The 27,293-nt window shown below is 45.6% G+C and overlaps 1 protein-coding gene across 14 annotated transcripts in view; it reads left to right on the top strand.

Moving 5' to 3' along the window:
• Positions 1-27,293, top strand: part of LOC143425434 (agrin) — a 371,036-nt gene that overhangs the window by 322,794 nt on the left and 20,949 nt on the right. For all 14 annotated transcript variants that reach the window (XM_076898201.1, XM_076898200.1, XM_076898199.1 and 11 more), the window contains 3 exons: positions 15,245-15,481; positions 25,555-25,770; positions 26,420-26,661. In XM_076898201.1, coding sequence (XP_076754316.1) covers positions 15,245-15,481; positions 25,555-25,770; positions 26,420-26,661 — 695 coding nt within the window. The remainder of the gene's footprint in view (positions 1-15,244; positions 15,482-25,554; positions 25,771-26,419; positions 26,662-27,293) is intronic.

The following is a 27,293-nucleotide window of genomic DNA, read 5'->3' as shown; positions in this document are numbered from 1 at the left end:
GGATACCGTCGTTACCTTACGCACGCAACCCACCCCTGTCTCGAGCCGTGTTTGTTTGTCCAAAGTGCTCGACGATTGTTACGGGATAAAAGAGTGGAGAGGGCAGAAGTATCGTTACAAAGCTGTAAGAAGTAGGATCGTTTTAACGAACGGTCGTAATTGAAAGCCGCATTGAAATTGTAATCCGGATGCATCCAATTCTTCGCCGCCTTTAAGAATTATCCAGCGCTTCGGTTCAGCTCAGTTCTCCGCTTGTTGCTCTTTTTCCTCGCCATTCCACTTCATTGTTTTATACGTTGCCTCGGCGAAAGAAACAGGCTTCCGACTAGCGAGCTGACAGGGAGGGGTAGGTAAGAGGAAAACGTGCCCACTCTTTGCTTCATTGCTGACGCTTTGTATTCGCGTTTCGTAGCCATCTTTCGTCCTTCTTATTCGAAAAAGTTGTGCAGAATTAAAAGGAAGTAGTCGTTCACCGTACGCAGCCGGATAGTATTCTTTGTCCGCGAAATAACTCGTCGTTCTTTCTCTCAGTTGAAAATTCCGCTGTCGCATCTTCTGTTACGGTCCTATTAGTAGTCGTATAATGGGGTGTACCCAGGTATTCGTTCAATTCGTGCTGTAGCGATCCGTCTCGTTCCTCGTACTCCGTGTCACGTTAAACATCGAGGGCCCCGTAACTAGCTTGAGTCAACGCAGTTTTCCGCAGTTTCGTCAAATTGGTGTAGACACAGCGGCCCCCGTAGCCCCCCATAAAAAGAATACTTTTAATTCATTTGTATAAACTTCCAATTGAAACTTACCCAAGAGATGTTCACAGTTTCCGGAACAAAACTAGTTAAAAATCTTGATCCTCGTTTCAACCGCTTCTCCCTCGCAGCCACCCACATTCAAACGCTAGACATCCCACGCGGCGAAGAGAGACGAGCGAGGAACGCAGCTGGAAAGGGAGTCGGCGCAAATGGCTGAAGTAGGGGTGGAAAAAAATCGAGATTCTCACTTCTCCCGGGGGAGTCGGTCAGCCTTGACAGAAATGGAACCAAGCGTGCAGTTAAACCTGCACCGTCCTATCCCGCGCGGAACGCTTTCTTCCAACCATCCCCGTTTTATTATTTTGTTTTCATCGCGGCTGGTAAATTCCCGCGGCGAAGAAACCCTTACCGCGAACCACCGGCAACGGACGCTAAGTATGCAGATGAAAAATACACCACTTTCCGCCGGTCCACGCGCGTCCATTCTCTCGCGTCTCTGATCTGAACCAGACGAATCACCGTCTGACGCGACAAACGAGCCGCGCATTATTTTTACGGGACACCACGCGTATTTCCCCGGAGATGTCAGAGGGCCGTTATCCGCGCCATTCTTTTCCTCTTTTTTTTCTTCTCCTCTCCCTCTTTCACCGTCGCAACTTATGCGCCCCGTCGCTCCGCACGCCTCAGATTTCCGCGATTCTCCAGCCGCCTCAGATTTCCCGGCGTGTTTTTCATACGCTTCCTTTCCCTCTACCTTTTTCGTTCAATCGTGCAACGAGCCGTGCAAGAATTTTTGCGTTCGAATAACGAAACGATGGTTCGAAATGGGAGATTTATTTTCACGCTCGAGAGTAGAAGCTTGTCAATGGGGTAGAAATAGAAATCGAACAGTCGTCCGATGGAGAAGTGGACTACGGTTTGCGATCGATCGCTTCCGACGGGCGTTCGGGGATGTTTTGCCGGCACGACGCGCGATAAATCGATGGAACGGCGATAAAAGTCAGCGGAGGGGAAGAAGTTAACCAGCCGCCTTAAATAAGAGGATTTAAAGTGTTCACCAGGGTAATGGAACGGACGATTTCTTTTCTTGCCGGCTCTCCTTCGTGTTACGGTCTCAATCCGGCAAGAAAACACTCCTATAGTTAACGAGCTCGATGTACAGCCAGCTGCAAAAGTGCTCGGATGCTTTATAAGTTTCACTTATAAAGCTATACAATCGTGGTCCTTTTACCTAGTTTTCGTATCTCAATACAAATACATTTCGAAAGACTTTGCATTTTAAAAATCATCTTTCTTTTTTTTATAATAGTTTAATTACCAGTTTTATCATTATAACCTTCGCGAATCGATCGTACTTACCACAGAAACACGAAGACTCTTTCCGGAAGGAGCACTGCGAACCGTACACTGGCATAATGAAAGTAACTATGACGGCTTCCCGTTAACGCGCGTGTATTTATCTCGCAATTACTCGCGTTCGCACGCCACGCGTTGCACCGTGTTACGAGGGACGCGCAACAGTGCACGCGTGCACGATGTTGAGCTTACTGTTGCTGCCTGGTGTGCAGTAAATTGCGTTTAACATACACGGTTCCAAAAGAGTTGACTGCCGTAGTTGGTGAAGAAAGTTGGCGAATCGTGCGTTCATTTTCATTTAAGCGTAGACGAGCAGACACTTGAAGCGAATCGTCTTGTTCCCTCGCGTCGTTCGTGAAACTTTCAAACTGCAAGTTCTCCCGCGAAAAAATGACATCCTCGAGGAAGCTGAAACGAGTTTGCTGTACCTTTAACCAGTCGCGCGATCAACGCGGTTTGGAACGTTGAATTTTAACTGTTCCAGGCTGCTGGGACCAAATGGGGTTTCATTTCATCGCTGGAGACATTTTCCCCCTTCTGACCGAGAATTCCAGGAATTCTGGGTTCGTTTCGAAAATTCATACAGGCATAATTCCGCGGGAAATTGGGCGCGCGAGAATGTTCCCGGTGACATTCGTAGAAGATATGCGCGAAATCGGGCGAATTCGTTGGGACGATACCAGCGGCAATAGGGGGTCGCGAACCGATTTTGTAAATTTTACGGATTCTTCGAATTTCACGCGGCAAGGAATCCCGCAAATTAAAACCTTCCCCAGTTCGCGGAGAACTCCCGTCGAAATCAAAACTAGCGAGCGCTAGGAAACGGGATGGCGGTGGTAATAGCGCGGAATGTCGCGAATTTCTGAAATTCCCCCGTGATTCCACCGGACGATGTCGCGAATTAAAACTTTTCAGATGTTCCCTGGCAGTGCCCTACGTGAAATCGATACGCTGTATTGGAAAAGTAACGTAGCCGCGATGATGTCATGCAATTTCGTCGATCCTCCGAAAGCCTGAACTTCCGAGCAATTACAGTCGGAATACGTTCGGTAGCTTTCGAACGTAAGACCTGTTCCTTGTGGAGTACCGTTCGGATACTTCTTATTTCGCAAGAAATTTGTCAATCGAAACTCGAGTGAAAGAAAGACAAATTTTGTATAATTTTTTAAGTAATTTTCTTTCCCTCAACAGTCGAGAGTTTATATCGCCATTTTTCAGTTTTGTAAATAATAATAATTCATTGAATATTGATAGAAGAGCTTTACTTAGTATCTGATATATCGAGAAAGGAAATTCGATACGAATGTCAACGAGTAACAACTTATCGCGATACAGATGCTCTAAAGTGCTTCTATGATATTAATTTGTACTGCAGAGCTGTCTGTACCAAGCAGCGACCAAGTAATAGCCGCGTATAACCATCGATCTACCATTAAATCCTCTATAAAGCTGTAACTCTTGTAACGCTGCTGAAATCCGAAACACTTTTCGACTTACACTAAGATCCTTTCAGCTGCATCAACTTCGCAACTTAACCTTTGAAGCCCTATCAAATCTCACTTTACGAACCTTCGTTGGCTTCTGTATTACAAATTGTACGAAACGTTACCCAATAATGCATGAAATATTAAAACTAAAGGCACACGAGTTGAAGTAAAAATTAAGCGTACGCGAAACATGGTCACACGTTCAATTCGCTTCCCACAAAATCCATTTACACACGCGTATGTCACACATGCACGACACATGGAACGTTATCCGCACGCTCGAGCCAAGATCGAATCTCGCGATCGAATGATTCGAGCTGTTGGAAAATATTAATCTTCCCGCGAAACGAATCACAAGCCTGTCTTCCCATCCAAAAATCACACGGATAGCTCTCGTGTCTGAATCAGATAACGGTGTAATTGGCCTTTATCGGTACGAGGCGCGCGTCAGTGAGTTCCTCGTCCACCCTCTTTAACCCTTGCCGCCCTTCTTACGCAACCATAGCACTGATCTTCGGAGTGTCCCAGGCCAAGGGGTCGGCGCTACGTTAATTAGCATAGATAATGGACTATCCGCGGTGTACACGCGTGCAAGCGAGCTTCTGGCACGCTTTTCGAACAAAAGCGCCTTCGGTCGGGAAGACAGATAAGTGGAACGTGTCCGTACGCGGTCAGCCGGCCAGATAAGTGGATCTAGGATGCCACTGGCTGGACGATCATTGGCTAAGATTAAGGGATCCTGTGTCCTTTCAAGGTTACAGTCACTCGGAGAATGTCCTAGCTTAGTCCTTGTAACAGATGTTGGTCTAGTTTCTGAGAGTCACGGCGAGGAAGAAATCAGATGCAACGCGATGGAAAATTGTTGCGCCGTTACCCGTGTACGTGAGACCCGCGGAAATTTCGCTCGGGACGAAAGGGAAGAATGATGACTTGGTTACGCTGTTTTATTATATTTACCTGAGAGTTAACATACGAGAGATTTAAGTTTAATTTAGAATATAGTAACAGATACGATCTGAATTTAGAAATGAACGTCTAGCTTAGATTGGATTGCATTTCCAACGTAGACAGGACGTGTTATATTACTGAGCTGGAAGATAAAGCTTCTTAAAAATGTAGTTTAATTTCTCCGCTTTATACGTTACTGTTATTAAATTTTTATTTCGTTAGTACGAAAAATCCTGTTTCTCTTCTCCTTCCGGAGCCATTAGCCTTAATGAAATTCTTTATGCGTTCTGTTATGCCACGCTTGTATTAGCCTAATGCATTTCCATCCGCATCTGGTAATTTTATATTCCCTGTGTCCTCCGTTCCTGAAAATGGCGCCGATAGTAATTATCGATAACTAATATTATTTACATTTAACTCAACGTTGAAGACCACTAAAAGCGTCCCGTTCGATCGTGTCAATTTTCATAATTCGTTCGGCCACTTTGCCCGCGAAATTGAAATTTCGCGTGCGTCTATCCGACTGCGCGGCCCGCGTTCTGTGTTAAATTTCGTTACAACGTATGAAGGCCCGTAGACTGGATAATGTTCGATCCAGTGCGCGATTATGCGTAGAGTATTAAACCCATTACTGGTTCCGCATGGTTACATTTCATTATATTTGTTACCAGCTGCATCGAAATGTTTTATCGTATTGCAACTTTGCCACGTCGTTTACCGTTCCCACGCGGCATGCGAAGACCACGCAGCATATAAACCGTTCGATCCGATAGTCTACAAATCATAATAGTTTACCATCGCTGACTCGAAGTGAATTTATTTTCAAGTGAAATACCATATTTTGATGAATTATTAATATTTGACTGTAACCATTTTAATATTGGTACGTCTAATGGCGAGAAAAATATACGCGTTAGAGAAATCAATTTGTTGCTAATTTGATTTTTCTATACAAGCTCGCATACATGTGAATCCGTACCACCGAGAGGGTTAATTACTGTAGCATTATACAATATTAGAGGCAGACGTTGTCGTTGTCTAGATTGGGGTTACCGTTCTCCTTTCTTCCGAACAGGGCACAGATAAGTGGAACGAGGACAGCAGTGGTTAGCCAACCAGATAAGCGACTGAAACAGTTTAGAATCGATTATGTATCTAAAATTATCCGACCGTAGTCCTTTTGTTATTTCAGCGGACCGCGATGAAAGAGGTGAATAATTGTACTGGTGGAAATCGGATAAAGCCACTTCGACCGCTTTACCCTTGTTGCCGATAACATTTCGAACGTTCGAAAATAATTTGGAGGAAATGACTTTTTAAATAATTCTGGAAGTTAATTGAGACAGATTCGGCGATGAGTGCGTTAACTGCGGAGAGCGGCATCGATTTTGTACTGTAATTAATAAAGCGAAATTTGCAGTGGCGAATACAGTTAATAATTAAACGAAGAATAATTTTATGATCGTATCAAAAGAAGGAGAGAAATGCAGGTGATATTTAATGAAACTTTGAAAACAATTAATTTCGCTGGGACCATGCTACGCAATACGAGGCGGTTCATGTTATAGAATTAATTTATTGTTAATAATGAGAAGACACACGCGTTCATTCGTTATTCAAAGCAGATTACGAATATATACGGTTGAAATTAATAACGACACCGATCGATCGGCAAAGGTAAACGAAAATCGAGCGGAATTTTTCATTTAGCTAAAACTAACGATTCGTATAATGCACGAGCAACTTCTGAAACGTTCTGCACCCGTAACCAGTCAACAGATCCATTAGTTGCACGATCACAGATCCAAACCGCGAACAATTACATCCTACGATAATTTGCCCTGTTACGCTTTAATTGTAATGATGATTCGTCATTAATGCACTAACGGTGACCAATCACGTTGCATACCTGCAACAATATCAACCGAGTCGGACAATTAATTGCAATAATCAGAGAAAATATCCCTTAAAAATCAAAGAGTTGCGAACATTATCTATCCCATAAGAAAATTTAAAAAACATCTATATTGCTTGAATTTGGGAAAATTTATATTTCAACGAGCCTTAGATGAAATCATCGACACGCGTCGTAAGAAAGTAGCTTGATTTACGTAAAATGAATTACCCTAAAATTGATACGTCTCTATCTTTTATCGACGAGCGTTCGCTGCGCAAAAGTCCTCGGCTATTCGAAATATCGGACGACGATGTAAGCCACGTCGTAGAACGTCGTGCGAGGCTGGGAAACGAGCGACCTAGAGCCGACAGCGTTTACCCATGGGCCGGTTGGGTTCGATCGCCGGTGCGTTGTTACGTGATTACACCGGGCGGCTTGAATTCCGCGGGAAGATACGAGCTGGAAGAGCACCCTCGGTCGCTGGAGGCGGTGTCCTCGCGCGAGGATTGTATTCGCATTTTCGAACACGCCGGGAAATGGAACGGAATACAATACGGACTACGCCGGGATCTCGTCTGAAAGTTATGCTACGGATAGGCTCTCCAGGGGTGGTTTAACGTCGTTCTCGTTATTATACTGCGACCGGATTGTCGTGTTTCTGAAAATCGAACCGCGATAACACGGAGTTTTAACGTCGGATGGATAGCGTTATTTTCGAAACCTGATGCACGCTCGATGACACGAGGAGGGTGGGGTGCTGGGATCGGATTGTTTAAGGGTGCACCATAATGTCGATAGCGACAGCTAGACCTGGATTTGATAAGAAATGAAAGAAACCAGGCGTGTCTCTGGTAATGCAAGCCAGTGGTATCTAAACCTGGATTTAGATACCATTTTCCCTCTTTTCGAACATCAATTTCACAGCAGTAGATTGAAAAGAACGCGACTATATAAAATGTTGAATGGTACACAATAATATTGAAGCTTAAACGGGGACAATAATTGATCAATCTCGAAGTATTTTATGGACATTGTGAAACAAATTCTTTCTCGTTTGTCTTAATGGTAGAATGGTCCTGGTAAGCTTTGATTATCACGCTTGAAAAGCCAAGCGATGTCATGGCGAAGCGTTGCGAAGGAGAAAGGGGAGAGGTAGACAGCGGAAAGAGGAGATTTTCGTTGGAGAACGACGAGGAAAAGGGAAAAACGAAGAGAAGCCGCTGATGTTACAAGAGTCTCGTAATTAAGCCTCGCGATAATTGCGCTTTTAATACCTCTTCCGTCGACCTCATCCGTTTTCCTCTCTTTTCCTGCGACGATGTTAGGATCAGCCGAATAGAGACGGCGCGGAGCACGACGGGAACGAAGTCCATTGTTCCCGTTGAATGAGGCGAGAATTGATTAGTGATTTGATCCGTTAATGATACCGTGACAAAAGAACGATCCTTCCGCCTGTAAAAATGTTCGTCACGCTTGTCGTGTTTGTAACCAATAAAATCGTAATTGGATTGCGTGGTTTCTCGTTGAACTGGCCGAGTACATTGAACTCTCGTTTCAAAAGTAACACAAACTGTAGACTGACATTTAAAAAAACAAAGGTTAAAATAGCATGTTTGCAAAAGAGAGTGCGAGTCAACTGCGCTAATAAGGGCAAATCTTTAATCCCTAAAACATCTCTAAACCCCAAAATGTTTATCTTTCGCCTAGAAAGAAATGAATATCTGACATTTTTACGGAAATTATAATTTATATTCTTGGAATTAGACGTATTAAAACGAAGCTCAACTGAGTCTTCTTAAAATCCGATTATACATGCATATCCCCAATCCCCCCAAGTCAAGGGAGCTCAATGGAATTAGTATCTTCCTCTATGAACGGGACGCATTACGCAGAGCAAATCTTTCTCTCATTCCTTTAAAGTAGAATATGGTTTCGAGTTTTCGAAGCATGTTGGACACGACAGAAGATTTCAAAGAAACAATTACACCAAGATATTCAGACAGTTCACTTCTTTTCGCTATACGAACGCACGACAACTACTTTAAACAAGATTAAATATATACCGCCACTTCTGTACTGATTTCCATCGATCCAGACACCACGTTACTTCTCGAATACACGCGATTTAAAGTTGTACAGGCATCCCGTCTAACTTTTTCACGCGCCGGACATGGAGGGACGTCCCATTGTCGGGGCACAGACGGTACACGACAGACATGGGATTGCCGGGGACGTGTTCACATAATTTCGCAGGCAGGTCTTATCAGGAACGACGTAGCACGTCATCCTCTCTATCCTTTCACATACCGGAGCTCAATCCCGAATTCAATCTGATGCCTTTACTACCGACGCACTCTGACCGAACAGCCCATATCCGCTTACGACCATAGAAACGTCCGCCTGACAGGCGAAACTCGCTCGTTAATCACTACTGTCGGATTCCTCCCTCCTTCGATCTCGTTTATGCCGATCTAATGCGGTGCCCTATTGTACCTCTCTGCAACCCGCGCGTTCGAATAATTTGTTCTCCGACGTCTCTTCGGAACACATTTGACCAGGCCTCGAGTCGAATGGAAAATGGTTCCGCTGCGTTTGCAACAGATATGAGATATAATCGTAGTTTACGATCAAGGTTCAAGTTGTTTATAAATCTATTCTGATGTTTCCCTCCTTAAATTTTGTTTCGCACAGCAAATATTCGCGTACGCATTTCTTTGGAGTTTCTAACAAGATTTCAATTATCAGCTAAGGTATGCGAAACGTATGATTCCCTTTCATGAGATTCAAGCACGATTTTAATTAAGAATTAATGGATAGAAGACATTGAAAATCGTGTAACGTTGCTCCGTTTGAAAGATCCACTTTGGTTGAAAATTCGGTCAGGTATATAGGATAAGCGAGCTGGCTCACGACGAGTTAAAGGCCGTGGAAAATTGATGACGTTCGCGGGAATCAGCTCGCGAGATTAACGGCACGCATCGAGCAAGGATTGATTAACAGCCGGCCGGCGGAATCGAAATGAAAAATATCGGTTTCCTTCTTCCACTCGTGGCGGCAACCGGCCGCGAGAATTTGTAACGTTGTCGCGTCAAAATTCCCGCGCGGCGGAAGTTGCGGCCGCCACGCGAATTATAAGCGGCGACCCAGTTCTCGACGCGTCGTGTATCTTTCGAACCCTTCTGATATCGGTCGCGACGAGATTTATTTCCGAGCTGGCCGTGCTAATAACTTTGATTCGAGCACAGTCTGAACCGGCGTAGCTGTTATTCAATGGGGAAAGGTACGACACGGAGGAAAGGTTCGACGCGCAAACTATTTCAAAACGATAATAGCTATCCCAGAAACTAATTTGTCACTTCGTCCTAGATAAGCTAGATAAGCGTAAATAAGATTTGTCTGTATTACAATGGATTATAATTCGCTTCTAATTTATGGTCCATTATAATGGTCCAGTCATCCAATTATTAGACGGTACGACGAATGAATGGAATAAATAAAACTCCGCTGGCTGAAATCCGTCAGTCACAGGTAACCAATAAAAAGGCCGTAACAGTCCGTGGCCATAAGTGGCGGCCATTAAGGTGGATTAATGGGCTCTTATACATTACGATGGTCAGATTATTGAATAAGGCGGGCCAAGAAAGGGGCGAATTCTTATCTGGAACGACCCTCGTCATCATTCACCCAGCCGAGTCCACTTCTCTGTTTCCTGGTCGAACAATATCCGGGCTGTTCTCAAAGTTTGCCTAACGAGGCTCATTTGACACGGTCCGACTCTGCCGGCCATACACACAGGCGACCCTTCGATCCCATTATTCCCTCCTCTTGATCCTCCCCTTTCATCTTCTCCACCGTTATCTGCCAAAACGTTCTGCCCCAGCCTCTGCGCAAGCCACGTACGTTTCGATAATGACGTACTAATTGGCAATCATCGGTACGTAAACTGCTAATCCGATCATCGATCATTTCGTCATCATCTTTGGACGTTTACTTGAAGAAGTGCTGCTGCAAGTGGCCTAATAATCTCGATTCGGGGAATCCCATTTAGTGAACGGAGATTATATTATGGCGGTCCTTTAGCACTCGCTATTAGAAGGACAGCAAACCTTAACATACGTAATACAGTTCCCCGAAGGTACTACTCGATTCCGTCTCCATTTTCATATAATAGAATTTCTGATCTGTCCTTAATATACCCGCGTCTAAGGCACGACTCCGTCATTTAGGTAGCTTTACTGATAAGTCTACTAGCAGGCTCAGGACGAAATCCTTCCCTCTCTTCCCTCTTATATATGTATACACAGTTCTATATCGAGTATCGCGCTTCAATATTAAACTGGCAAAGATTAGTGGTATTTATGACAAAAGACAAGAAATACAAATGCAAACACTGTAACCAAGATATGAGACGTTGTGTAATATGAGACGTGTATTTTTGAAAGTGGTATAAGTCTAGTTTTGGGAAAAAATTAGTTAATGGTAGTTCTAGTGAAATATAGATCTCTTTTTATATTTAAATAAAATGTTAACGCACAAATGTCATTTTTGAAAATGGAAAAAGTCCATTAGTAATAGAAGAGTATGTAGAAGAAAATGGCGAAATGGTATTGGCGAGGATGCAGTCATCGATCATGCTTTACCAGACGACCCATAACGAGAAGCTGTCATATTGTAGGCAGAACTGTCGGGAAGCAAACGTTTTTCCAATTGCTACGATAGTTGTGTATTAGCATTTAACTAAGGTGTTACAAACAGTTATCAGTAATTTCTTTTAAAATGGCCCAGGAACGTCATACAAGAATACCGTAACGGATCGAATAGAATTTGCACGAAAATTAACACGTTGCTCGTTTCATTTCTTCCGGAACGAAAAATCAAATTTTCAAGTCTGTCTGAGGAGATACGACAAAATATATTACGGTGAAATCGTGGTATAAGCGTATCACGAGGCGGATCGAAAAAAGAAGACGTAGAGTTGGCGAGCGATAGCCATCGACGCTTGACAGACCTTCCGACGAGCATTAACGAAGAACCTGGCGTGGATGTACACCGGGATAATGCGGTGCTCGCCGATAATAAATTATCCGTAAGCGGCGAGCTGCGACGGTCAGGTGCGCCGGCAAAAACCGGCAAAATGGATTATTAATTACGATATCACGTCGACACCCTCGCGAAGAGGTCGTACGAAACGAGAGGGAGGAACTTCGCCGAGTTTTTCGCCCGCTTCGAAATTCGATCCACGCGGAACTGGACGAATATATTTCGGATGAATATTCCGGCGCGGATTAAGAGGCGTTAGAAAAAGTTGCGAAGGTATCAGCGGCGGAATTCATTTTGGAGATATACGTTTAAATTAGTTTTTCCCTCTCCGATGAAGTAACTGTACATTTCGATGTGGAGTCTCTATTAAAAATTGCATTCTGAGGCATCCATTTTTAAGCTGTGCTATCAAACGCTGCTCAAAGTATCGCGTGAAGCTTTCAAAAAGATTCCATCGCGCAATATTAATTATTCCAGGATAAAGTTATCCGGATAGATAGAAAAGTAAAAACTACATATTTAATAAACGAGTTGGACATTTCCAAACCTGTTCAACTGTTTTTTATTAATCTCGTTGAAAACGGACGCTCGTGCGCCGTTGAAATGGTAATTGGACATATTCTATAAGAAAGGAGACTGGGATTATATATTTAACGGACGTCACGGCGGTACTTTTCATCGTTCGAATCGGTTATTCAATTTTTCACGTGCGTCCGACAAAACCAGCGTTCGGACAAGATTGGTTCGCGAGCTCGATTAAGTTGGCTTTTCGATTCTATTCCGTACGCGACTAACTGATATCCAATGTTATTTCGCTCGGCGAATGGCCGCGCGATACTTTCCGAGGGAATGTTAATCTCCCGTTCGCTAAATGAACGAACGCGACGGATTAAACGATGGATTCGGCTGTCTAAAAAAAGACGGCAATTTAAAAGCTGATTGATTGTTTCTGCTTGTCGACGGCCGATAAACTTCCAGATGGTTTTTCATTTGGATACGTTATTTATTTTCAATTCTTCGGCCTCCCGACGTGAACGCTTCGACGGCCAAATATTTTTTCGAACAGCCACGCGGTACGATTTTTATTTAGTTTCGTTTAGCTCGTAACATTTTCGATCAGCTTAGTCAATGGCATTCTTCGTGCTTCATTTCGTCGAACGTTCCAGCCAGCATAATTCAGTTTCGAAGTCCAATCGAAATAGGGGAAACTTCTTTCGTAATCTCGATTAACCCCGTAGAATTAACCCCGTGGAACGTGTTAAATTCAAATCAATCAAACTTTCAAGTTAATCCGATAAAAATTCTTTTTAATCGTCTCTACCCGTACAGCCATTCCGGCGCTGCCCTGTTCCTCGCGATTTCAACTTTTACCTCGGCCACGAGTTTCTACCGTGGCCACCACCGTTAATATCAACCATTGAAACGTACCATGAAATTCCCGATTCCCGGTGGTTTCTATTTCGGCAAAACTATCCAAATCCAAGAACAATGAATCCCCAAATTGTGGCCGTTCATTTTATAAGGCGAAAAGGAGGGAGGAGGCCTGGCGTAACGAGGTGGAATACTTGGGACGATCCCTAGCAGGAATATTCCCGGGCTGGCGTAAAATTCGTTTCAGCCGCCGTGAAAATGCTCGCCGAAATTCCAACTGGAGCCAGTTCGAAACTCGGCGGGATATCTCCGGTGCTGGGGCGCTCGTCATTCCGATTTATTAGGTTCCCCGGCTGGTTACATTAGGAGAATTCGTTCCATTAGGAGGATTGCGCGACTGAGGAGGGGACAAATTCGTGCGGCGGGGGTGGCACCCGCCGCCGCCGCCGGATAACCGACCGCTAATTGCGTTTGTCATGCCGATAATTAATAATGCATCGATCGGGACGGGGCGACGATGAGTGGCCGGCGAATTAAATGCGTTAACGACGATAATCGGGTTGCGGTGAATGGCAAATCGAAAATACACCGGGACGGGAGTTATTGAATGCAAACGAGGCCGCGATCCATCATCCGGCTGAACTGCTGGCTGTCGGCGCCGGCACAAACGTTTACCGCCACCACTGTCAATCGTGGCTGAACGGGGGAGTAACGACGACGAAACAATTCTCGGCTGACGATCGAACGCGCGCGTCTTCCGAAGACTGATTACTTTCGAACCCAATATGGTTCCCGGTCGGTTTTATTGTCTTTCTAATCCATTAGTCACGTTGGTTTGTTAGTTAAAAGGACGCGTTGCGTGCGCTCGATATGGCGGTCGTGGAAATATGAGGATTATTGATCGATGTAAATGGTTATTTTGTTTAACACGTCCCGTGTTGCGGGATTGAAACGTTGAATTTTCCATTAGGACCAAAAAATGCTAGCAAATGTGTAATGCAAACTCCTCTACGTCCATTTCTTGATTAATATGGTTTTTATACTATTGTAAAAATTGTAAAGTGTACGCCGGAAGCAAAACTATTTAATTGTAAAGCGGTGTATACCCAAAAATCGGTCCCACATGGAACGTGTTAATGGATTGACAATTAAACGAAGTGGTTGCAGATTTCGTTACGGCTGATCAAGTAGATTATTCGAGCTGGCATTAACAACGGCGAGATGCATGATGGTCGGTTTAATTTGCAGAAGGGACGCCAAACGGGGTGATAGACAATGATAGAGAAAGCCGTGTTGATACTGTGCGGGGTGTTGACGATCTCCCAGTGCTGCTACGTTTTCCCAAAAGGTACTTGAGCGCAAATAACGAGCGAAACAGCGTCGCCTCGGCCTCTCCGTATTCTCTTCCCGGTCAACGAGACCCAATTCGTATATTCACGGGGACACGTAACGAAACTCGAGAAGAAAAAACTCGCGTCCATGGTCCTCCGAAGTGTTCCGTGGCATAAAATATTCAAAACTACTTGTACGGGTCAACTTCCATCCTTCCTAAAACTCTCCACCGATTTTCTTCCTTGTAATTTTCTTCCTTTCCTTGGTGTACATAATTTTTGAATAAAAATACACTTATCGCTTTACAGAAGGAATCGCATTCACGGTTAACCCTAGCCAGAAAAAGAGACTTCTCTGCCCGTGTCTGGCGCCCTCTACCCCAAAATGAGGGTCGCGGATTTCGTGGCCGAAAGACTGTTTTAATTGGACTTAGCGTTGCCCCGTTCCGTCGCGGCTGGTCCCATTAAAAATTCTCACCGGATTAGCCGCGGCTGAATATTCTCACGGACGGGTTTTATCTGTCCAAATCCCGGGAAGAAAGGAGACGCAGGAGCGCGGTCACCTCTCGCGCGGTGTACTTTATCGCGACGGCTAAATCCCACGGCAGGCGATACTTTATTCATCGTGAATCACGCGGATTTAATTTCACGCTGCTTTACGGCGCTGGCTCTGTTTACGGTTTGTAATTACGTTTGATGCCGGAACGACCGTGACGTCGAAGAAAAAAATTATTGATTAAACGTGCCCGCCGCGGTTCTTGCCATCCACCGAACCGTACCTCGAAGGGATGATGATATTCTTTTCCATTTCCCCCTGGGATATTGTAATCCTTACGATCTCCGTAGACGTAGCCGTAAGACTTCTTTTTATGCTTCTTTACGTCCGTTGGCTTAATCAGTGTTAAGATGTAAAATTTTACAATATAATTAAATATCCAATGTACCTGGTACAAACTTTTCGCAACGATGTATACTGTGTACCATAGTTTTTTTTTTTTTTTTTTTTTTTTTTTAGTATTAAAACAATTTTTAATCGAAAGTACGACGATTAATTTTTTGTTACAGAAATCAAGGATCCGTGTGCGAAACTAAATTGCACTCAGGGCTCGCAATGCGTGCGGAGCAGAGACGGCAGCGAGGCCACCTGCGAGTGTCTGGAATCCTGTCCGAATTTAGGGGATCACGAGGGATCGAGCCCTGTCTGCGGCACAGATGGGATCGACTACCCGTCCCTCTGCGAACTGAACAGAGCAGCCTGCGCGAAGGGTGCTAATATCACAGTGGCGTTCCAAGGCAAATGTGGTGGGTATTCTTCCACGGACTGCTACACGACACATTGACGCGTTGTCCTCCGCATTCCTCGAGTCGTGGAGCGAACGAAAGCGTCGAAGGCGAGTGGAGAGTGTACGAGAATGTACTCGAGACGTTATTGACTCGGTCAAGGCGATCGGATCTATTTAGGCAAATTCACTCTTCGCGATGTTTCGTTGGAGACCTCTTTCATGTAGTACCATTTTATACAAATATTCTTTTTCCTTCTTCGACAAAATAAGTCTCACCCGTGCAAAAACGCGGCGAGCTCCTTTAATCATCCCATCCTTTCGCGAAAGTTAGCTTGATTACAGCTCGTTAGAAAGCAAGGAACCAAACCGAGACCTAATCCCGGTGAAGCGGAGGAATTTTACATTCTTCGACCTGATTTCTAGATTCCATCGAGTTCGCGTTCTTTCATCCCCGTGGGATTGATCGTGGGTCTTGAAATTGAGGCGGGATGATGAGAAAGTATCGATCCACGCAGAAATTAACGAAGGCGAGCGAGACGGGTGCGGCGTAAACACTTAAGGGTAGACGTCTGAGGTACGCGCGTTCCTGGGAGAGATTATTTATCGAAATGGAAACCGTGCTCGGACTGCGCTGTAATACGGCAACGAGGATTCCCGGGTGGAACAAATATTTGCCGAATCGAAGTCGAGCGGGGGCTTAAGCGGTGCGGTTTGTCAGTACGTATTTACTTGCGCCTTTATGCACGCGATCGAGATTACTTCCGAGCAGATGCGCTCGTTTACATTCGCGACGTTCCGCGCGACGTGTGCACTGATGATATCGTTGGATTTCTTATTCGCGAGATCCGTAGCCATAAAGCGTTCCATTATTCCACTGGGATCGATCCGCTTCGGTTAAATTGCTTTCCGGATATGAATAGAACAGACGAATATCGTACCCGCAGACTTATACGGATTACAAACGTCTCTATTGTTGCACGGGACTTAATTACAATCGACTTATAACGTTCACTTGAATCTTAAAATTATTCCAAGCAAACATCCGCTATCGTATAATCAACCGAGACGGTTATTGAAATAATCGCTAATAGTTCATCCCCATCATCCCTCGAATAAAGGCCTTGAATCCGAGAACAATCCTTAGCTTTCTCGCGGAATTAATCAGCGGTCGGTTTATACAGTCGCCGACAATGGGGAATCGCGAAAATAGCGACGAATTAAACGAAAAGCCGACAAAAGGCGGACAGACTCGTGAAAGGCCGCGAAAGAATAGGAAAGGGGTGGCGGGGGCGGGGGCGGGACGCGAAATCGGCGGGTGTCCGCAACATTGGCCCGGAAGCAACGGAAAGACAGTGATAAATTAGCGGCATGCGAGCAGCATGGATAGCCGTTTCCCTACCCTCCAGGCCACGCACCCCTCGCTCGTTTCACACGTATTTACTCAGGCACACGTTAAATCGTTTGTATACACGTTCACCAGGGAGGAAAATACACGGTCGTGCAGGTGAATTCCACGCTAACCGACGAGCAGTAGGATGAAACGCGCGATACTTGGAATTTCCTGTCTGGAACGCACCGATCCTTTTCTACCGAAGAGAAGAATCCTGCGCTACCTCCGCTGTAACTGCTGTCTGCCTTCCCCGTTTAGGATTAAAGACGATTAATCAGGAACTGAAGAAAGAGGAGATTCTTCGCGCTGCATCTTTTCTCCTCCAGTTTGTTCTTAGTTGTACCTGTGCGTTAATCTCTTTATAATCGCGAAGGCTGTCCTGTTTAATTTTCGCTTTGTTCGTGTTCCTCGTCATATTTTATTCTCTGATACAGCTTTTAAGGTTTTCCTTTGTTTTTTGCTCGCGATGCTTTACTCTTTAGCTTTGACTCGCGCGTTTCTTTGCTTATAGCTCCTTTTTCCTTTTCTTGGAACAACACACCTCCGTAACACACCTTCGCGTTTGTCCGCGCCTTTCTACTCGTTAAAACAATTTCCCTCCCTTCCGTATTCCATTTTCTACTTTTGATCAAGTTTCTGTTTCTCTGATTTTAGCCGCGTTACGTTCACGCGACGTATTAGATTTCCTTTTCATACACAGATTTCATTTCGAAGCACCTTCCTCTCTAATCAACCCTCTACTCGTTTCTATCTTTCATACAGCTTTGCCGTGTACTTCGTTTCGACAGATCTTCCGTTCTCTTCGTCCTCGATCTTCAATTTCTGCAACGCTCTGTTTCATTTTTAACCATTTCTTTCTATCATTCATCTCTCGACTCCCTCTGTGATACGCTCCTTCTATTAATCACGTTCCATATACTCTCGCACCGTTTCCTCGCGGACCTCGTCTCCGCGTTCAACAAAATTTTCTATTCATAAATAGATTTCGTAACTCACCAACGATGCTTTAATTGTATCCTTCCCTCGCTTTGCACGCAGCCTCAATTTTTTCTTCCTTTGCATTCTCTCCATGAGCTATCATTTTAATATTCCATCTTATATTCTCTCTCTCGTTTCATCGATCGTTCGATTTCGTATCCTGCCTTTAATACCACTTTGTACATCACCTCGCCCACGTCTTTGTTTCACTTCTTTGTCGCTGAATTTACTTAACGTCGACGTATGCACGACTACGACAAAGTATCGGGTTCGCGTTGTGGACTCGAAGGCTGTTTACACTGGATAATACCGTACACACTTAACGAGCGTTTAAACACGCGAGGCGTTAATATGAGTCTCCCATCTATTTACTCATTTCCGTTCGTATCAACCATTTCCCTATCCCCTCGACGCATCTCACGTACCAGCTACTCCCGTCCGTCAGAATCCTCATCATCGAGTTTCCACCCTTCAGATTTCTTGCCCGACTGTTTATCCCCTGTCCGACACGGTCGCTCCGTGTCCTCTCGCCGAAGGCTCGAACGCAGTACAAACTTGGCGGGCGTTTAATCAACCGAGTGGTAAAGACAAATGTTTGATCAGACGGGTACCTTCGAGCGAAGGTGGCGGCGTTTACTTAGGATTAGGCAAGTCCATTCGTCGCAACCCCTTCCTTCGGCATCCGCGCACGGTTGCTGCTTCTTATTCTTCGAACAAACGTGGCGGTAATCGTAGGCAACGCTTAACGAACGTCGTTACGCTACCCTCCTCCTGGAGAGTCTTCCACGTGTCGCAGTTGCCGTTGGTCTTCGATGAAATCGAGCGCCAGGAAGTAGTTGGACGAACGTGAACCGAAACGAAATTTCAGAACGTTTCTTCGCCCCTTTATTGCTGGGGTAATTGTACAATTAACGAGTTTACGAGAGTTCATTCTTGGCTTCGTACTAATTGCTGTCTGCATTAAGCGAAGTTGTTCAATGGGAAAATTAAATAATTTGTAATCCACTTGCAAGATTCATCGAAAACAATGAGACATAATAACCCACAAATAGATTGCTCGAGAGGTCCCTGTAAACATCGACGAGAATAGTCTTCACCCTCTCTGCCGCGGTCCTCGACGCGGAACGAATCGCGACGGAGGACGAACGAGAGAGAAAATATGGAGAGAAAGTCAAAGGTGTCCTTTATCAATCGCATCCAGTCGATCCGCAACGTTGAAACGGCGAAATCAATAACAGATTCCAGCGGCAGCGGACTGGCTGGTCTCTCCCTCGGCTACGGCCCAGCCAGCCCATCCCTGACCCTTCCCAATTTCTTCGGCAACGAGGCCGCCGAGTCAAGGGGTGGAACGAGCCGGGTCGCGAATCTCAAGTGGCTGCGACGATAAATCAAATTAGCTCGAAAACTTTCGAGACTTTCCGATCGTCACCCACCCCGTTTCCGCCTCCGGGCCGACCGTGGAGCCCTCGCCGTTCCTGCTGACAGGGACGATTGGCCCGAGGGTAAATTGAAAGAAAAAAAAAAAGAAGAAACGAGGGCGGATGGTGGGGGAAATGAGTTTTCGAGGCAGACGAACTTTTTCAATGATTGAAAGTAGCAGCGGCAGCGACGGGTGGTAAGCGGGGCGCGAGAGGCGGAAGGGTTGGGGGGTGGACGCGATTTTCGCGATGAAGCGCGGAGGTCGGAAGGGCGGCTCGCGATTAAAAGTGTGCCAGGCTTTCCTCCGGTGTTAATGTTATTGAATCGCAGGGTGGTCGGCCGAGGGGACAGTGGGTGGGTAGTTGCTTCATTGCCGGAGGCGGTATGAAGTTGCGTTATTGGTTATCGAGTGAATGAGAATCCCGGGGAAAAGTTCGCGGGAGCACGCTCGAGAAGGATTAATCTTCCCTTCGACGGATGCGAGGAGCTTCAAGTAGAGACGGCCAAGTAACTCCGCTCCTTTCTAGACACCGAAACGCTGTTGTGATTTCGAGTTAATAACCGTTGAAACTGATCGATGTCAGACTTCAAAGGATTATGAATGATTTCTGTTTTCGATTCAATTTTTGATGTCGTTTGTTGCTGAAATATTGTTTTATACCACTTCGCTATTGTACTGTTTTTCTCAAGAATGGCCAAGATCAACTTTGAAAATAATTTTCTATAGAGGGTTAAATATAAAGATACTGAATACATAAAAAAAAACAATTAATTATAATAGTTCGGTACAGCGATTCTGTGATTCGTCCTGTTTGGTTTTACAATTACCCATGTACATACAGTACGATCGTTAAGTAATCATTCCAAAAGAAGTCTGAGGGATAAGCATGGTTTTATTCCAGCTCTCTCTCTCTCTTTCTCTCTCTTTCTCCGATCGTATTCCTTCCGTCTCAAGCCAGAGAGATTCGCTTCGTTTCGCGTTCCTCGCTTCGTTCCTCGCGAATATCCAGCCCCGAAACGGAGGCGGGCGTGCCGTTTTCTTCACGCTCCACTGTGTCGAAATAAGGGTCTTCTATGGGGAACGGGTAGATCTGCGAAATGTTAACTTCGAGGAGTCTGGCTCCCCCGAAATGGGCTCAACTAAATTCTCACACTGCTCGATTCGTGGGATTTTCGCGACGTGCCGCGCGCCCAGAAGACCCGGAATACCGTCTCGAATCCGCTCGGCTTTGAACGTGTGCAGCTGATCGTTCGCGTGCCTGTTCCGGGGTGGACGAAACGGTGGATTATCACGTGGAAAGAGGGGAGCAGAATTAAACGGTGAAACGAGAGGTTTCGCTTTCGAAATACTTTTTCACTTTTTAATAAGATTCAAACGTTTAAGGAAAATATGATCGATCGCAATTTCATAGATTTTGCACTATTCGTGGTTGTGTAATTTAAAGGTCCCTTTTGAGTAATTTCATTTGGTACACGGTGTTCGGAGCGTGTATAGATCCAGGATTCCAATTTAACACGAAGCTGTTACCACTTAAGAGACTCCCGTGCATACGAAGCCGAAGTACTTTCGGAACATTGGCGCAAGATGAACCAGCACTGACGAAGCAAATCCAGACCTCGAACACCGATGGAGATTTTGCTTCCTCGATTTTTCCTCGACAGAATCCCAAATTCGCGGGGGAAGAAATCGATGCCGATAGAACGTACAGAAGTAGCGCGTGGGAATTTCGTCAGAATGCATTCGCGATTCGCTGATTCATACTTAGAATCGATAACATCTTATAAGAGTCGCGAAATGGACTTTCGTCGGAGCATTGCTCGCACGAAAAAATATCGTAATTCGAATTGCAACGATTTGATCTTGAGCCGTCGATACGATTTCATAGTCTCAAGTACATATCCAGAGCAGACTCGTGGCCCCTAAAAGAGCCAGCCCATAAATTATCTTCAAACGGTTACACCGTAATTGCATCGTAATGAAATCAAACCGCGAATCTCTGCATGCAAATTGAAACGGCGCGAGCGCAGAGCGGCCGGCGTATCCATCTGCATTCATCCGTGTAATCACTTATAATTTACCGACGACACGTGCTACGGCGGCCTCTTTGGAACGATCCACCATCGAACAACCCAACGCACCGACTCCGCTTCGCAAAGTACCCCCGTTTACGATGCAACGTGTACAGGCAAACCATCCCGTCGCCCCCACCCGTTCATCAACGGGAGGCTTCCGGTCCCCCGTAACCACCCCTGGTAAATTACCATCGCTCCACCTAAGCGGATGCTCTTACGCGCTTATGTTTACGCGCCTCGGGCCTAAGTGACTGCCACCACCCCCTCCAACGTTCCGCCCGTTAAGGGATGAAGTTGCATGGGTTTCCGTACGCTTCAGGGATGCCGCGGATCGAATGAAAGTGGCTCGCTGGCGGCGTTCGCGAAGCCGCTGTTAACGTGAATTCAGTCATTGCTCCTCGAACATAACTCTGCCTCTCCTTCGCATAATTCCGATGTCCCGAGTGGTCTTGTAACGGGTGAACACGATATGCGCCGAGAGGGCAGAAAGGAGGGTGTCGCCGTTTCAGTCGCTCGTTTAAGATCTGGTTTGGCTGGAGTGGTGAGGGTTGCTCAGAGTGGATCTTGTGTTGATCGAGGAAGTTTGGATTTCGTGGGTAACCGGAAGCTTGCGGTAATTGAATGGTGTTTTGTTATTATGGTGTTTGGTTGAAGTTTCTTTCGTTAGTTAGTGGACGATGCAATTTTGGTTGGTAGTAATATATTGATCGTTGGTAAAATTAATTTCGCTTATTTATAAGTCACATAGCCGAGGGGGCAAGTGTGCTGCTTAACGTGTAACTTTAAATTGAACGGCGGACGTTGACATTTAATCTGACGTATCTTGCGAATTTATCACCGTCACTCATTTACATAAGTAGCTCACTCGGTTTGCAGATCGCGTAATAATTGTGCCAATGCTGTCACAGATGTCGGTGGAATTAATTCGCTATGAAATACCTGACGGTCGAGCTATGTATTCAATTGTCTAATTCGCTAATTGCCTTTCGGTGCGCGAATCTCTATCTATTTCGCGCATGCCAGGTCTCTCTGTGCGATGACGAATGCTTGAAATAACCTGATTGACTAACACAGTTCGAGAACTTTGCGACGTTGAAAATTGTGCAGAAAAGAAACGATAGATTTGCGATAATTTTTAGAAAAGAAATCCTACTTACTTTTCCCCGTCTATCTGCTGGCGATGCATTAGCCTTCGCCTCATAACTGCAGCGAAACTTTCACGTAGCTTCTCGCTTAACCTTCGATAGGACTCCAGGTAAACTTCAGTCGTACTTGAAGTTACCGAAATGTCCAGGACCGCGCGCGACTACGCAAAATTACCGAAACTACTGAACCTATTGGAGTTACGCAAAACTAGCAATTCCACTGGAGCTAACGACGACAGGGAAAGCACCTGAAACTAATGTCAAGTCTCGAGGCACGCCGCGTAGACTATAAACTATAACAGTGAAACAAAACTTCGAAGAACTCGCGGTTCAAGAAGAAAAAAAAAATGTACGATTCTTGGCTCACTAAATACGACAAGCGATTCGCTGAACCAAGTAGAATTGCAAACGGAAATATAAGCCCCCGCGTGAAAGGGAGAAACCGTTGGGAACAATAACGAGACACGAAATAGAGAACGCGGCGGTGAAACGCGGCGAACGGCGAGAAGAAGTTAGCGATCTTTCAATTCGTTGACCAAACTCAATTCCGTTCCCTTTATCCGCCACTTACCCTTCCCGACAACTTCTTCCGTATTCCGTGCCCTCGGCCGCGTATTATTCCTTTCTGAAACTTATTCCGCGAGAATGCAAAATACGCGCGGCACGGCGCGTCGTGTCGAGAACCACGGTGGCTGAGGTCAGGGGGACGGGGGTGAGCGTCGGTTGGGGTAGGCAGAGGGGCGTGGAAAAAAGTAACCCGGCTACGTGGAAAGTTTCGCGTAACTCGGGAGATTAGACAAGGCTGATGTTGCCGTGGGAGACAGCCGTTGAAAGGGACGCCGCGAGGGGCGGCGAGGAAGAAGGAACGGCGAACCGATGAGACTCCGAGGGGTGAGTAAGTAAAAGGGTGGGCGAGGAGGGCCGATGGTGGCTCTTAGCGACGGACTTAAAAACAATTGCCTCGTGGCGACGCGGGAATTTTAAACACACTTTTATCGCCGGTCCTGGATGGCTTTTGTTCGCTTAAAATCGCCCGACGGGGAACTGGAACGGGATGAGAATCGAGGACCCGACGCACTCTGTCCACGATCGATAGGCTTTAAGGCAATTTACGAGGGGTTTTACGGTTTCGAGTGACACCAGCCTGTCGTGATCCTTCTCCATTCTTCTACGAATTTCTTACGCATCTTCTTCCTCGCTGCTTCTTACGGCTTGCGATCGCTCTATCGAATTCCATCCGCATTTATTAAAAACAGAAGACGTGGAAATAAATATACAAAGGGTTTCTGGTTAAATGTCATCGCTATGAGGAGTAGTTTTCTGGATAACCGACAATCATCCATCGGTTCAGAGGTTCCTCGAGGCTCCTCTTCTGATAGCACAAAGAAATTCGCATCGGAGTAATGTCGCGGAAAGGTAGAGCGTCGGTTCCGTGTCCAGCGCTGCCTTTGAGGGTGAGTCGAGCGATATTTTGAGGAAACGCGGGAATTCGAGGAGAAGAAAAGTTTTTGATGCTTCTAACGGTTGGTACGCGGAAAGTGGAATAGAAGAATAGAACATTTTAATCTGAAATTGAAATTATCATGAAACTTAATCGTATGCAAACGCGAAATGCAGATTTATAAACCTGAAAGTTTCCAAATTAGGTACGTCGATGATTGCTATTTTTCTATTAAGGCGTAGAGAAGCAAAGTTATATTCCAGTTGAAAACAAGTCTCGAAAGGGTAAATTTTACACGAGTATTTTAATATCTTGTTCATCCAACTTTAGAATTGCCCAACTTTACACCTGCATTTCTTTGATTGCTTTTAAAATAACGTTATGTAAATTGGTTCGATTTTCCACGTTTTACATTCTTAATCAATTCAAAATTCATGATCTAAGCGCATTTGTTGTTAAAAACTCATAAGCCTGAAATTCTAACAACAATCTGGGTGCGCTGATACCATCATTCCGATTCATTACTCGAAACACGGAACGTCCTTCCGGTACGCAGCCGACAAACAATACTACGCGAAGAAGAGAAATCGTACCTTGCATTTACCTGGTCATAAATCGTCGTTTACAAAGGAGGTGGACCCCTGGGCGAAAACGAAACTGCCACGAGCTGTACAGGAATATTTGCGTAACAGAAAAGGGTTTGCGGGGCGGGATACTTCGATTACAACTCTGGACGAGCCACTAAACTGGCGGTGGGCGAGGAAGAAACGAGGGTGGTTGCGGAAGGGTCGAGTTTAGCCGCTCCACTGGGCTGTAACTCCAACTAACCCCGAGAAACACCGCCGCCCCGGGAACTTGCCGCGTCAGCCCGGCTATAAGGTCGAAACCTACCGCCTACGGACAGGAAACGGAATCCAACTTCCTTCCCTGGTCGAGGGCGAAGATTAATCTCGACGCAACCATGCCTCTACCTGCGCGCCACGGTAACCTCGTGCTCGGCCAACCTGCCCCCTCTTTTTCACCCCTTGTCCCTTTCCGTTCGCGAGATCTTCCTATACTTTTCATCTAGCTCTTCCTCTCTCTTCACCTATGGTATCTGAGTTACATTTGAACTAATTGAACGAAGATCAATTGTATTACCAGTCTGATTTCTGTGAATATATCGAGTGGGATCGAAGTTCTTTGAGCGTTTTTATTAATATTCAGATCGATATGACCTGAATTCGAAAAATTTAATTTCATTCGTCGTATCTTCATTTTTCATTCGCTTCACGCTCTGTTCCTCCGTTCGATGGAATGCCATAGAGTACTGTACATTTTATTATATTTAATTTCGATATCATTAGTTGCGATAAGGGATATAGGGATTTCGCTTAATTTCGAATACGTCACACTTATCACCAGCACTATCTTTGTATGCCAGCAAACCAACGTAATTAACCATAACGAATGCAGTGCGATCCACGGAATAAATACGTGACAAGCTACTTTGCAACGGAGATAAGAACAAGACACAGTGCCCGCGTTATCTCGGCACGCAGAGATACACGATCGCGTCAGACGTTTGATTAACGAACAACGCATGTCCGCTTAACGCGAATTGAGCACGATATCAAGCGGCGCCGTACCGCAATTTAATTTTCCAGATCCTTGCGGTAACGTGGAATGCGTGGAGCCGGAAATCTGTCAGCTGGACGACTCGAGGCAGCCGGGTTGTCGTTGCGGCGAGCAGTGCGGCCTTGAGTTTGCACCGGTTTGCGGGAGCGACGGTAAAACATACTCGAATGAATGCAGCCTCAGGCAGGAAGCTTGCAGATCGAGATTATCGCTTAGGAAAGTCTACAACGGCGCGTGCAGCTCAGGTAATTTGAAATTCACCCCCGTACTCGACCAAGTTCCTTCGAGATGCTTGTACCTATTATACCGAAACGTAATAAACCTGCTACATTCTTTTCAACCGAGGGAACCAGAGAACTTCGCGGTCTTGTACGTCGCGTTCATTGTTAAACGTAAATATACACTAGTCACAATAATCATGATAAAATAACATTTTATTTATCATTTTAAATTTAATCCTCACAATCTGGTACCTCTCTCAACGATTCTTTGCTCATAAAATATAGTCGACCCCGAACATGGCACGATCCTCATCGAATCCATCGCTATTCCCAACTACAATACAAACGATGAATAGCTTGCCAACACAATTATCAAACCGAAACTCAATCAAACTCCCCGGAGTATCCGAGAGTTCCCAACACTTTCTCTCCTCTGTGCAAACGAAAATTCCATATTCCTAACGGAAGATCCGAAAACCAAACGGTTCCGCGCCACCGCGACTCTGTTTCTCCAACGCCAGCCTGAAACGGAAACGCGCCAGCCCAGAATAAGCGATTCGTAACGCCCCTCCGCAGCGCCTGGTCGCGCTCGAAGGGTAGCAACTTCGATCGCTTTGGCGTGGCGCGTTTTTCAACTGAACAGTTTCTAATCCCAGCGATCGCGTGGGTGCAGGCGTGAATCCGTGCAACGAGGCGAAGTGCGGCTCGGACGAGCAATGCGTGATCAACCGGCAGGGTATCGCGAGCTGCGAGTGCGGACCGGAATGCGAGCCTGTGATGAGGCCTGTGTGCGCGCGGGGCGGCAAGACGTACACCTCGTTGTGCGAGCTGAAGAGGCAGGCCTGTTTGACGAAGGCCAACATCGAGGTCGCCTACGCGGGAACCTGTGGCTCGAAGGGGCCCTGCTCCGAGAAGGTCAGTCGAGCTTAACGGCTACTAGGTGCCACCCGCGTCACGGAAAGGGGCAGTGGCAAATATTTGAACGCGAGTGCGCAAACAAACACGCGCTACGTGACGGAAATTGTGTCGCGAATGTAGGGTGCGCGATGTAGAGACGACGATGAGTACCGCTCGACTTGGATGCCTCGGTTCGCGCGTTTCAGAGTACTGTACACGTTTCTGTGTCTCGTAACGAGAATAACCTTCGATTAAAAAAAGTGAAGGAACGAGATGATGAGCGCGTTCGTTGAAAATCGGAAGTCGAGTATCAAAATTTTATCCGTCTACCTCGACGATGCGCGATTATTACACTTTATTATGCTTATTAATCTCAACGAGTACAGCTTTCTGTCGTCGTTTGTCTTGAGAAGCGTGTTTGTTCATTTGGCCGGGTTAAATTCCGGGAAATAAAGTGGGGCGTAAATAGCGCGTCGCGATAAAATATTGTCGAAGATAAATTATCAGCTTTGCGCGAACCGGAAGATCCCGCGACAAAGGGGCTGCTGTCGCCACGAGGTGATGCTTTGAAAAAGCAAACGACGATCCGCCGCGATTAATCTTTTTCTTTTTGTCTTTTTATTGTTTTCTTTTCTTACTCGGTGTCAACG

Source organism: Xylocopa sonorina, chromosome 7 (genome assembly GCF_050948175.1).
Source record: "Xylocopa sonorina isolate GNS202 chromosome 7, iyXylSono1_principal, whole genome shotgun sequence".
Lineage (NCBI taxonomy): Eukaryota > Metazoa > Arthropoda > Insecta > Hymenoptera > Apidae > Xylocopa > Xylocopa sonorina.
Note: the sequence above shows the minus strand (reverse complement) of the source record. Positions and strands in the feature narration are given on the sequence as shown.